The 12855-nt window shown below is 39.2% G+C and overlaps 1 protein-coding gene across 1 annotated transcript in view; it reads left to right on the top strand.

The window, feature by feature from the left end:
* IL31RA (interleukin 31 receptor A) overlaps window positions 1-12855 on the top strand; it is a 50806-nt gene that overhangs the window by 15972 nt on the left and 21979 nt on the right. Inside the window, exons 6-7 of the mRNA XM_069556514.1 lie at window positions 5568-5733; window positions 12334-12413. Coding sequence (XP_069412615.1) covers window positions 5568-5733; window positions 12334-12413 — 246 coding nt within the window. The remainder of the gene's footprint in view (window positions 1-5567; window positions 5734-12333; window positions 12414-12855) is intronic.

Here is a 12855-nt window from a genome sequence, read left to right as displayed (position 1 = left end):
CTCTCTCTCAATATTGTGCTTCTAAGATCCATTCATGTTTTACAGTGCTGGAGTTTATACATTTTTATTCCAGTGTAGTCTTCTGTTGCATGTACACAATGGAATCATGGCTTTAATTTGCACTTACCTGACTTTCAGTGAGATTGTATGTCTTTTCATGTATTTATTGGCCACTTGGAATTCTTCTTTGTGAAGTATTGATTTAAGCCTTTTGCACACTCTTTTTTTCTGCTGGATGATCTGACTTTTTAATTGACTTATAGGAGTTACTTACATATTCTGTTTATGAGTCTTTCATTTTTTATGTGTCTTGTAAACATCTCTCACTATGCATCTTGCCTTTTTACTTTCTTAATGGTATCTTTAGAGGAACAGAACTTCTTAATATGAATACTGTCAAATTTTATCAAGTTTTTCCTTTATATTTATTGTCTTTTGCATCTTGAGAAATATTTTCTTACCTCAAAATTCATAAATAATTATCATATTTCCATAATGCACTTTAATATTATATCAGCTTTCTATTTCTAACCAACTTACATTATTGACTCTTAGCTTCCAGCCAATTAAATCATTTAAATCTTTGACTTCCCCCCGACACACACACAAAAGATTTTCTAGTAAGAACATTTCCATTATCTTATAAACTTATCCCTTTTTAACCTAAAATGCTGATGTTTTATGTATTCCTATTGAATTTATTCAGGTTGGTCTTATCCATCATTTTGGCCTATTGAGAATCTTTATTCTACTACCCAAAGCCTGTAGTCAACTTTCTATTTTCTAACTTTTCAATAAACCTTAGAGTTAACTTTTTACTTTTTAATTTTTTAAATATCTTCGGATATGATAACACTTTTATACCTTCATCTAATCATTGATCAAAAAGAATGACTATATTGGAGCCCATCCAAGACATCAGCCTCTCCTTTGAGCTAAAAGAAGCTCATTTACTCAAGCTTCTTTGAATATAGAAGACCACCACAATCATTCAGCCTACTTTTTTCATCTTGGCCATGAGGCCATCACTAGACTTTTTCCTTTAGTGAAGCCCGTCGTACTATATCTATTGCATCCTCCACTAAACTAGAACTCTTTCAGAAAAACAAACAAACAAACAAACAAAAAACTGGTTAAGTTTCGCTTGTCTTATATTCAAGTCAAGAGAAATAATGAGTTCACTCTTCCTCTCAGCTTCTTTTCTGTGTCAATTCTGGATCCATTCTCTTAGAACTGACTATAGGAACATAAGACTCTCTAATTGGTAGTTTCTGGAACCCAGAAAGGGACCTCTAAGTAGGGCACTCCCCAGCACAACATAAGCTCATCTTCATACCACATATCATGGGCTCAGTGAATCTGAGGAACTTCTGTGTGATCTACTGTCTGGCAACCCTTGGTTTCTTTTGTCTGATCCCAGAGTCCTGTGACTACTTTATAAAATCCAACAAGAAAAATAAACCAGGATCTATATTCCTCTGGAAAATTACTAAACCATTTACAATACAAAGTGAGGGCAACACATGCAAATGACTTCAATCCCTAGCATCCTGTACCCCACCTCTTTGATACACTTACCTCCATCTGTACTCATCTTTGTCTCCCTCCTTCCAATCCCCTGGAAGGAAGAGGTCCTTCCTCCTGCTAACCTGGAGAAAGTGGGAAGGAGAGTGGAATGTGCAACCAGAATCTCTCTCAGTTCTCAACCACAACCAAGTCTAATCAGTTCTAAATCCAACTAAACCAATCCAGTCTTGTCTGGATGGTTCTCATCCCATTGTCAATGGAAAAGGTCTAAATTCTTAACCCTCCAGGGCCTGGCCCCTATCAACCCCTTCAAACTCATCTTCCATCTTGCTCTTGCTTCTCTAATGATTCTCAATTGCTAGTTTCCCTTGCGTCATGTCATTTCATTATTCTGTGCTTCTGCCTAGAACAGCTCTCTGCTTTGTACCTCTCCTCTTGGCCTAAACCTTGCTAGATCCACTCATCTCTCAGAACTCTGGTCTGACATATTTTCTTCTGGGAGTCTGAGATAGGTGCTCCTCCTCTGTCATTGCACTTAACATAGTCACTTAAACTCATCTCTCCCCATATTTGATGATAAGTTCCTCAAACACAGAGACTGTGATTTTCATCTTAGTTTTATCATTGCCTGCCACATATGCTCAATAAATGTTTAATTAAACTAAACCACATAAAAACTAACTCCAAAATCCCAATATGTTCATATAACAAGACTCATATTTGTGTGATGCTAATATATCGGTTTGCTTCCCAGGTGGCTCAATGATAAAGACTCCTACTTGCCAATGCAGGAACTGCAGGAGACTTGTTTTCAATTCCTGTGTTGGAAAGATCCCCTGGTGGAGGTAATGGCAACCCACTCCAATATTCTTGCTGTGATAATCCCATGGCCAGAGGAGTTTGGTGGGCTACAGTCCATGGGATTGCAAACAGTCAGACATGACTGAGTGACTGAGCACCCATGCACACAATATATGGGTTACAGAGTGCTTTTTACACTCCAAGCTACTCAGTCCTTGGAAATATCCTATAAATTGTTTCGTTAATAAGTTGTGTCTGACTCTTTGCAATCCCATGGACCATAGTCTGCTTGGCTTCTCTTTCCATGGGATTTCCCAGGCAAGAATGTTGTTGTTGTTCAGTTGCTTGGTCATGTCCGACTCTCTGCAACCCCATGTGAATGCAGCATACCAGGGTTCCTGGTCCTCCACCATCTCCCAGAGTTTGCTCAAACACTTATCCATTGAGTTGATGATGCCATCCAACCATCTCATCTTCTGTCACCCTCTTCTCCTCCTGTCCTCAGTCTTTCCCAGCATCAGGATTTTTTCCAATGAATAGGCTTTTCACATCAGGTGGCCAAAGTACTGGAGCTTCAGCTTCAGCATCAGTCCTTCCAATGAATATTCAGGGTTGATTTTCTTTCAGATTGACTGGTTTGATCTCCTTGCAGTCCAAGGGACTCTCAAGAGTCTTCTCCAGCACCGCAGTCCAAAAGCATCAATTCTTTGGTGCTCAGTCTTCTTTATGGTCCAACTCTCACATCCATACGTGACTACTGGGAAAACATAAGCAAGAATACTAGCATGGGTTACCAATTCTTTCTTCAGGAGATGTTCCCAACTCAGGGATTGAAACTGTATCTCCTCCATTGGAAGGTTGATTCTTTACCACTGAGCCACCTGTGAAACCCCTCCTATAAATAAGATATCACTATTCTTCTTTGTTATTTAGTCAGTAAGTTGTGTCTGACTCTTTGTGACCCTGTGGACTGTAGCCCGCCAGGCTCCTCCTCCATGGGATTTCCCAGGCAAGAATACTGGAATGAGTTGCTGTTTCCTTCTTCTAGGGATCTTCCTGACACAGGGATCAAACCCACATCTTCTGCATTTGCAGGTGAATTCTTTACCACTGAGCCACCAGGGAAGCCCCATTATTATTACAGATTAGTAAATTGCAATGTAGAGTGCTTTGGTCATCTGTCCAAGATTTGTAAGTTACAGAGTTGAGCTCAGGTTTTGTGATGCCAAGTTCAGTCATTCATTTGCCCATACTTTAGCCTCCAAACCACCTTCCCATGGCCCTAGTGTAAAGGGTTTCTACTTTTATAAAAGGGAACCATGTGGACACTCTACCAAAGGATTTCAAGACTATTTTAAGAATTTGATTTAGGCTTTGCTCCAAAACTTCTGACTCATCTTTTAACACATAAACAATTGGAATAAGCTAGGACTTGGCACAAAATACAGGTTGCTAGAAACAAAACTGATGAAGTTAATTAGAGTTTTGGTAGGAGTCCATTGCTTGTGCTGAGTTTGGAAAATTTTAGATTTAAGCCTGTATATAGAGGATCAATTGATCTTGGACCGAGTGAGGACCAAAGCCATATAGCCCGGAAAAAAGCCACAGTAAAGAAGCCTTAGAGGAGCACTCTTTGGAACTTTAACTGCATTTTTTACTGCCCTGAGCCTCGGCTAGGAAGAACAGGTTTGCTTAGGTACAGTGAAGAGAGCTTTCTGATTGTGAGGAGACCCAGCAAGAGACCAAGCATGTGCTGAGAGTACTAGCAAAGCAGAAGGAAAATTCTGAGAAATTAAAAATAGAAGAATATTATGTATTTTAAAAAGCATGAAAAGTAAAATAGAATGTCATTAGACTCCCTTGCATGTATTTTATGGATTAATACTGTTTTTATTTTGATTTATGCATGGAGAGTACCATGTAGTTGAACTTCTCTCAAAGGTCTTAATCTGGTTTTAACTGAGCCCCATAACTGAGGTCAGTTGGGGAGGGTACTTCCCCAGAGATGATGAATTGTCCCAAGATATGTTCCCAACAGCCCTGTTCTACCACTGCAACGTCTCCAGGGGCTTTTGCAGGAAGGTGCTTAGGGAACCTGGGGTTCAGCAGCAAAATTGCTCTCAGGCCGAGATGCTGCTTCCTTGCTCTGATGCCATCTCACTGGACTGGGAGTTCAGAACCGTCCATCTGCAGCTGGGATGTTCAGCTGTTGGCCACATAGACACATCCTAATTTTGCCCCAATTTCCTTTAGGCCCAGCACCTATAGTTGTGTACCTATTTTCACAGCTGTTGTTGTACACATAAGCGATGTCAGGACTTCCTATTCTTGCCAGATTCTATGGGCTAGTGTGCATTCTCACAAAGTAGTCACGTCTGGAATACAGTTGATTTTCATTAATAAGCTCAATATAAATTTATATAAACCTACAGCTAAAAGTTCATGTTACAGCAACAATGATCATGCTCAGTAAGACATAGCTGAATTTCTAGTTTCTTGTGGAGAGTTAAGTCCAGAGGGACTTTATAGAAAGCAACACACTCATTTACTAACAAGGAAACTGAGGTCTAGAAAGGGGAGGTGGTTTATATGCCTCTCCCTGTTCAGCACATTGAAAGAGTGTCAGAATCAATTTATTTATCTAGGATACTGAGATCTTTAGCAACTTGAGTGATCACCCAAAGACCAATCATTTGAAAAGGGAAGTTTGAATAGAAGGAAAGAGTCTGAGAATGAGGGGATCTGTGCTCCCATCCTAGTTCTGCTGATTATAAATGCTGAGGTAGTCCATAATCACTTAACTTGTCTGAGTTTCATTCATGACATGAGTTTGACTTTAATACTGTCAAGGTGTCTTTTACATGCTGTTCCTTGAGATCTTATCTCTACGTATTGTTGTCACCTCCAGAAATTAAACTGAGGCCTGTGTCGGGTGCCAGGACTCTACCCTGCATCTTCCAGAACAGCAAGATTCACTCACATTCAGTCCAGAGGCAGGAATCTCTACCTCACAAGCTTAGAAACAAGAAAGGGGAGGGGTGGTGATTCTTGGGGTAACTCACCTCTATTTGATGCTAACAGTTTCCAGGTATGTGGAGAAATTTACTTATGAAAATTAAAAACTGTGAAATATAATGCTACTAGTTCAGAAAGGTAAGAGAAGGTTGGGAAGTAAAGAAGAAAAATGGAAAGATAACATGTGGTCTCCCATCTAGCTCAAGGCTGTCTTTGTCTTGTAGATGGAAGTCAACTTCACCAGAAGCTGTGTGAATGAAGAAGAAGCATACAACCTCACAGGGCTGCAAGCTTTTACAGAGTATGTTGTAGCCCTGCAATGTGTGGTTAACAAGTCAAGGTTCTGGAGTGGCTGGAGTCAAGAAAAAAGGGGAATAACTGTGGAAGAAGGCAAGTTGGTCCCTTGTGTTTTCTTTTTTGCCTGCTCTGGTTTAGGGCAAACTGAACTGAGCCTTTGTGAATTTTGTCAAGTACTTTGCCATACTTGGGAATCATGGAATCCCACAATCCCAGAGCCAGAGAGTCTGTACAATGCCCCTCCACAGGGCATGCATGGCACATGCCTGAGCCTACAGGATAAGCGGGCCCTCCCCTAATGATGTTAGTGACATTAGCAGCTTTTTGCCTTGAAGGCAAAGGACCATATCTTGAATACTTGTGTAAAGTTCTTATACTATGCTTGAAGTAGTATAATATTATTTAAAGATGTCCTATGATAAATTAAAGATTGATGTTGCAAACCCTGAGCTACTGCTAAAAAATAAAGGTATAACTAATGACAAAAAAGTTCACATCTTTAATTATAGTGAAGGAAGGAAGGAGAAGAGGATTGCACCTTGATTGAATGGTTACCATGAGTCAGGAATAGTAACTAAGAATACTATTGGGTTAGCCAAAATGTTCATTTGAGTTTTTCTATAACCTCTTACAGAAAACCTGGAATGAACTTTTTGGCCAACCCAATACTTCAAATCTGTGGGCTTGATATAAAATTTAGCCTGGCTGTGGAGTAACTTTGGGCAAGATACACAAACTCTAAGACTCAGTCTCCTTACTAATTTTTCCCCTTTTCCATAATGAACTATAATTTATAAAACTGAGTTAATAGTGGTACCTACTTTTTAGTATTATTTTAAAGATTAAATGAAATAATGTGTTTAGCCCATAATCAACATTCAGTAATTGACAGATTTCCTATTAGTGTTATTAATTCTCCTAAAAGCCCTATAAAATATGTAGAATCACCTCCATTTGCAAGTGAGACAGATGGATGTTAATTTGTTCAGGGTCATTCAGCATGTTACCATGCTCTATAAATTAGGAGCCTTGCCCAGAGCCTGACCCCAGTAGATGTTCAATAAGTGTTTGATAAATGTGTTAGTTTCCTGTGGCCACTGTAACAAATTGTGGGTGTGTGGGTGTGCTCAGTTGCTCAGTCATGTCTGACTCTTTATAACCCCAGGGACTACAGTATGCCAGGCTTCTCTGTCCATGTAATTTTCCAGGCGAGAATACTGGAGCAGGTTACCATTTCCTACTCCAAGGGATCTTCCCAACCCAGAGATTGAACTCCCCTCTCTTGTGTCTCCTGCACTGGCAGGTGGATTCTTTGCTACTGCGCCACCTGGGAAGCCCGCATTTTTTTTTCTCTTCTAGTTCTAGAATTCAAAGGTCCAAAATCAGGTTCACTGGACTAAAGTCAAAGTGTTGTCACAGTTGGAGATTTTGAAGGGAGAATATATTTTCTTGCCTTTTCTTCCTTCTAGTAGCTGCCTGTATTCCTTGGTTTGTAGCCCCGTCCTATGAACAAAGCATATTACTCCAGACTCTTCTGTTATCATATTACCTTTTTCTCCTCTTCCATGTCAACTCTGTCTGCTTCCTTCTTGTAATGACCATTGTGATAACATTTAGGGCCCACTGGGATAATCCAAGATAATCTCCCCATCTCAAAATCCTAACCCAATCACAGGTACAAAGTCCCTTTGGCCATATAAGGTAACGTTTATAGGTGATCGAGATTTGTACTTAGATCTTTGGGGTTCATTTTTCAACCTACTACAATGAATGAATGACTAATTAAATGAATACCTGTCAAAGGCCACACATCTTCTGAAATATGTAAAAGAAACAGAAAAATGCTGATCACTCTAATCTTCTGAGGCTTAAACTTTGTTTATGAGACATGTAAGTTCTAGACCATGAATTTGCCCCTACCCCACCCCTGGGCATGATTTCAGGCCCTTCTTAACCAATCTTACAACAAGTGCCTCACTGGTCTTAGGCAACATGTGGGGTCAGCTCCTGTGCTCCCTGTTCTATATGGCAAAAATTTATTCCCCTGGATCCTGGTTGAGTTTCCCATGACACCCAAATTAGTGTTAACAGATACTTGGCATGTTTGCCCATATGATCATATGTCTGGGAATAATCTGGTGCCTTCTGAATTTCGTATCTCCCACTGGAGATGTTCATGTTTAGTCTGGACTACACACTGGTGGATGTAGTTACAACAAAGATTCATGTGACACACATAGAGGATTGGGCTAGATGGCCTCTGAAGTCCCTTCTTACTCTGAGATTCTATTCATCTATGGCATTCAGGCATCCAAGCTTCCATGCTCAACTGTAAGAATACAGAAAAAAAGTAATAAAAAATTTCTAATCATTATGCTTAGAACAACAGTACCTTACAAATGGCAAGTGCTATACAAATTTTAAATAAACAAAAATGCATGCGTGATTAAAACAAAACTAGTCAAGTTGTGGACCTAATGTGAATTTTTGATTAAAATTATATGCCGTATTTGGGAGCACTCTATAGACATCATCTCAATTAATCCAATCTTAAAACAAATATACTAGTTTACAAATAACCAAACAGCACATAAATTGTACAATATAAAATTACCCAATGGTTATAATCTGTTGGAGTGCTTAGTTATTGCTGTCTGTGGCTTGGCTCATCCCTGTCTTTTAAAATATTAGAATGAAATGCAAGCAGTATCCTTGTGCAAGCTGTCTTCTCCCTCTGCTATGCCTTTCAGCAGGCAATCTGGGAGAGAGAGTTCTTCCCTGGGTTTGATCTTGTTTTGTACAGCTCTCCTCCCTGTAGCTGTCATTCTTCTTAGAGACCTAACATCATTATGGTTCACTGTCTTAAGTTCATCACAGTCCAACCACTTGCTAATGTCAATTTCATATACTTGTTTCATCGCTAGAAATGAGATTTACCATTTCAACTGATTTATTATTTCAGCTTGCTTGGCTAAGATTGACTACCAAAACGCTAGATGCTAGTGTTCTCTGTGCCCTATGCTAATTAAATAAAATGAACATCTGTCAACATTACCACTGGACAATTTTTGCTTTTCTTAATTTTTTCAGAATCCTGGAAGAAACTAATGAAAATGTACCCACCCCTAGCAAATCCTAATTTATCCTCTCCTAATTCATAAAATGTTTCTGTTTCACAATGTAATGCCAGCTGTTTTATACACACCACTTCAAACCTTTTCTAATTTGAAAATTTCTGTTTCAAGTTGAATATGAAGCACTCTTCCCTTTTACATTTCAATATATTGATTATTAGGATTATTTACTCACATTAAAGCATATAAATATATACTACATGAAACATGCATACTACATGAAACAGCCAATTCATTAGAAAAGACCCTGATACTAGGGAAGATTTAAGGCAAAAGGAGAAGCGGGCAGCAGAGGATGAGATGGCTGGATCACATCACCAACTCAATGGACGTGAACTTGGGCACACCTCGGGAGACAGTGAAGGGCAGGGAGGCCTGGAGTGCTGCAATCCTTGGGATCACAAAGAGTTGGACATGACTTAGTGACTGAACAGCAACAGGAAACAGATATAATAATATTCAATTCCTGGCTCTGTTACTTAAAAGTTAAATTGGGCAATTGTCTCACTTCTTAACACCTCAGAAGAGGAAATAGTAATATTGATGTACCTAATTATAGGCCTGTGGAGGTTAGATGAGATGATTCAGGTAAAATGCTTAGTATGTGATGCTTGCCAAAAATGAGCGATTCTTAGTGTTAGCCTTCAGCAAAGGCAGCAGAATGTGTCTAAAGTGCTGATTGGTGGTGACTGTGGGTATTTCCAGATTGTAACTGGAACAACAGAGCAGCAAATTCTTACTACATCTGTCCAAACAGTTGATGCCTTGGAATATGTAAACTCCAATATGTAGTTGTAGAAGGAAATGGCAACCCACTCCAGTATTCTTTGCCTTGAGAATCCCATGGACAGAGGAACCTGGAGGGCTACAGTCTGTGGAGTCACAAGAGTCGGACATGACTTAGTGACTAAACCACCACCACCAATATGTAAATATTTTGGCAAAGAATCCACGTATGAATGCAGGAGATGCAGTTTCAATCCCTGGGTTGGGAAGATCTCCTGGAGGAGGAAATGGCAACCCATTCCAGTATTCTTGCATGAAAAATTCCATAGACAGAGGAACCTGATGGGCTACAGTCCATGGGGCTGCAAAGAGTTGGACACAATTGAGCATGCACACACAATTGTAGAAGATTTAAATGCTAGCCATTTGTTTTACTAAAAGTCACATCTGTAGGAAGTCTACATCAGAAAGACTGTTTCTCTCTGGAACACATCTGCAGGAAATAGTGACCACAGTGAAAGAAGAAAATACCTGATTAAATTCATTCATCAGCACCGTCTACCATCTACTAGAATCAAGTGGCTACCTATGGGGTAAATCTAAGTAGAATTTTACTCTTTCTAATCAATGACTGGAATGATTAATTATTTAATAATCAGTTTATTTTTGTTTCTGTCTATGCTTCAGATGAGTATTTGGAACTGGCTTGTAATCAATACTTTGTCTTTAGGTTTTTTCTTTCTTATTCTCAATATTATTATCCCTGAGTCTGACTTCCATGTAACTGGAACAGAGAGAGTCTGCAAGTAAGAAATGGATTGAGAGTGTTTCCAGGTCTGTGGGTCGCCTATGAAGATCTCATGACTTTGTAGCTTTGTGCTGAGAAGACTGTCTTCTGGGAGGAACACTGTCTTTGCTTACATCTCAGGGTGTATCCTGTTGACAGGCTGAAACCTGTTGCTCAGTGTCTGAGAAAGTTGAGTCCTGACTGTCCAGTCTCTTGATTCGGTAAAGACCTTTGGGAAAACTCCTGGCAGAGCTTGTGAAACCACATTTCAATGGAATGCAGATCGAGTCATATATAAAGATTAAATAGTTTCAATTTCCTTGTATGGAACTTACATGGAATTACAATAGGGCTCATTGGGAGACTTGGAACCTAGCAGTTAGACTGTGTTACCCACACTTTGGCTTCTGCAAGCGTAGTTGTAGAAATGTCACCCTTCATTGATGACAAGATAGGTCATTGATTTAATTGCCCTTTAGTGCACTTTTCTACATTATGAAGTTGTCTTTAGTTAGGGTTCAGTATGTAATTTCACTTTAAACACTCAATTACCTGAATTAAAAACAAAAAAATCCCTAAAAATGGTCTCTCAGTTCTAAAATAGTTTAGATCTTGGCCTGAGTGGCAGACCCCGTTTTTTGCAGACTGAATTACATTCTTTTCATCCTGTGATTTCCTCGAGAAAAGATTTAGTGTTCATCAACTGCAGCTTCAGAGACATTTCCTCAATTTCATAAGTTAAAGGCCAGTAGCCTTCTGAACAGTTCTTTAGAACCCTGCTTTCCTCTCATGACTAAAGTGTATGTGTCATTCTCTAGTCAGTAGCTCAGCATTTTGAAATTTCAGGTGCATGTCAGAAGGTTCAACTATAAATTACCAGTTGCCCACTTTGTGCCAAAACTCCTTGAGACAAGATATTTGGGAGATACAGTCCAGAGGTCAAGTGTAATAGAAATTGCTCTCTCTCCTATTTTTTTTTATTTTAAGTTTTATCCCTGAATAGTTAGATCATCAGAAGCTAACATGCTTGAACTATGCTGTCTTCAGGTATGTTGTTTTTCACTGGAGAAATGCATGAACCTAGCTTTCACGTTATGATCTTGTATTTCATAGAAGACAACCATGAGAAGTGTACACTTGCCATATTTATGTACTTTTGTTCAATTGTGTTTGCAGGCATCAGCTTTTAGGTTATTTTTTGTCTTTTCTGACGGGATCTACAAGATAATTCCATTTATGAATTTAATGCCCATAGCCTGAAAAAGCTTGCCTCTTCACAATGATTTCTATGTGTTCTTTTTTTCAGTCCATAAGGAATATACAACTAAATTTTATCTTTTTCATTCTTCCTGCCTGGAAGATCAGCATTAAATTTAGAGCTCACATAGGGGCTTAGGAAAGATTATTTCTCTGCTGCTGCTTTGATTTTTTTGTTATGCTTTATAACATTGTAAGTGTGTGGTTTCATCTCTTTGGGGAGTAGATATGGCATAAATTATATATAAAATCTCTTTAGCAGTTATCTATGTTATTCCTAGCTTTCATGTATGTGAATGATAGAGGACATGAGATGTCATTTTCCAATGCAGATTTGGGTGATAAATCATATTACAGTTGGATCTATTGTAGTTTTGTTTTAGCTTACCTTAAGTCATCAGATCCAAGAGCAGTTTTATTTTATTTTTATTTTTGCCCTACATGATTGTGGTTTTATTTTTTCACAAAATACAAAGCTTTTTACCACATTATAGTAGTTTCTAATACAAGAAGATCCCAACATTTTCATTGCAGGGGAGGAGTGATTTATATATTGGATATTAATTTTATAGATCTTTTGTTATTTTTGACTTTTGGTTGATTCTAGTCCTTCAACCACAGCATGAAGACATCATTGCAATGAAGTCTTCCACTCTCCACCTTACTCCTGCTGGCCCCCTCAAGCAAATCCTCCCCAACTGCAATTTCTAAACAGCCTCACTAATTTCACCATCTTCTGCTACAGCTCCCTTCTGTTTCTGCTGAACACCTCACTCTTATTCTTTACAGCTCCACATGGCCTGGATCTATGGAGAGTCCTGAGATCAGACAAAATGGATGGAAAAAGGCCAGTGCAGTTGTTGTTGAAGGTGACCTCTCTCTGGGTTATTTATTTATAATTCTGTGTAAAAGCCTTGGTCTCTTATACCTTTAAGAACTGTGATCATGGACATTTTACCTCCTTAATTTCCTTCCATAGAGGCTTTTATGCCCCAAATCTCACAATGATTTCCTATCTCAGAAAAACCCCTGTATGTCATTTTGTAGATGTCCTGAATGCAGACCCTGAGCCTTCTTCTTTGATCTGAAATGTTAACACTTGGAAATGTTAACACCTGGGACAGGTACAAAGCGTAAGTGTAAGTGCAAGTGCAGGAGGTGCCTTGACCTTCTGGAGAAAACCGTCGCTGGCTGGCCTTCACTTTAAGGCAATGTAAAATTATATAGCCCCCGCCCCCTCCTGACACTGGAGAAGAGCACTGGCTTGGGGGTGAGCTTACTAGTGTGCCCTGAGGTCATTGCACGGGTGCC

This window comes from Ovis canadensis, chromosome 16, assembly GCF_042477335.2.
Source record: "Ovis canadensis isolate MfBH-ARS-UI-01 breed Bighorn chromosome 16, ARS-UI_OviCan_v2, whole genome shotgun sequence".
Taxonomy (NCBI): Eukaryota; Metazoa; Chordata; class Mammalia; order Artiodactyla; family Bovidae; genus Ovis; species Ovis canadensis.
Note: the sequence above shows the minus strand (reverse complement) of the source record. Positions and strands in the feature narration are given on the sequence as shown.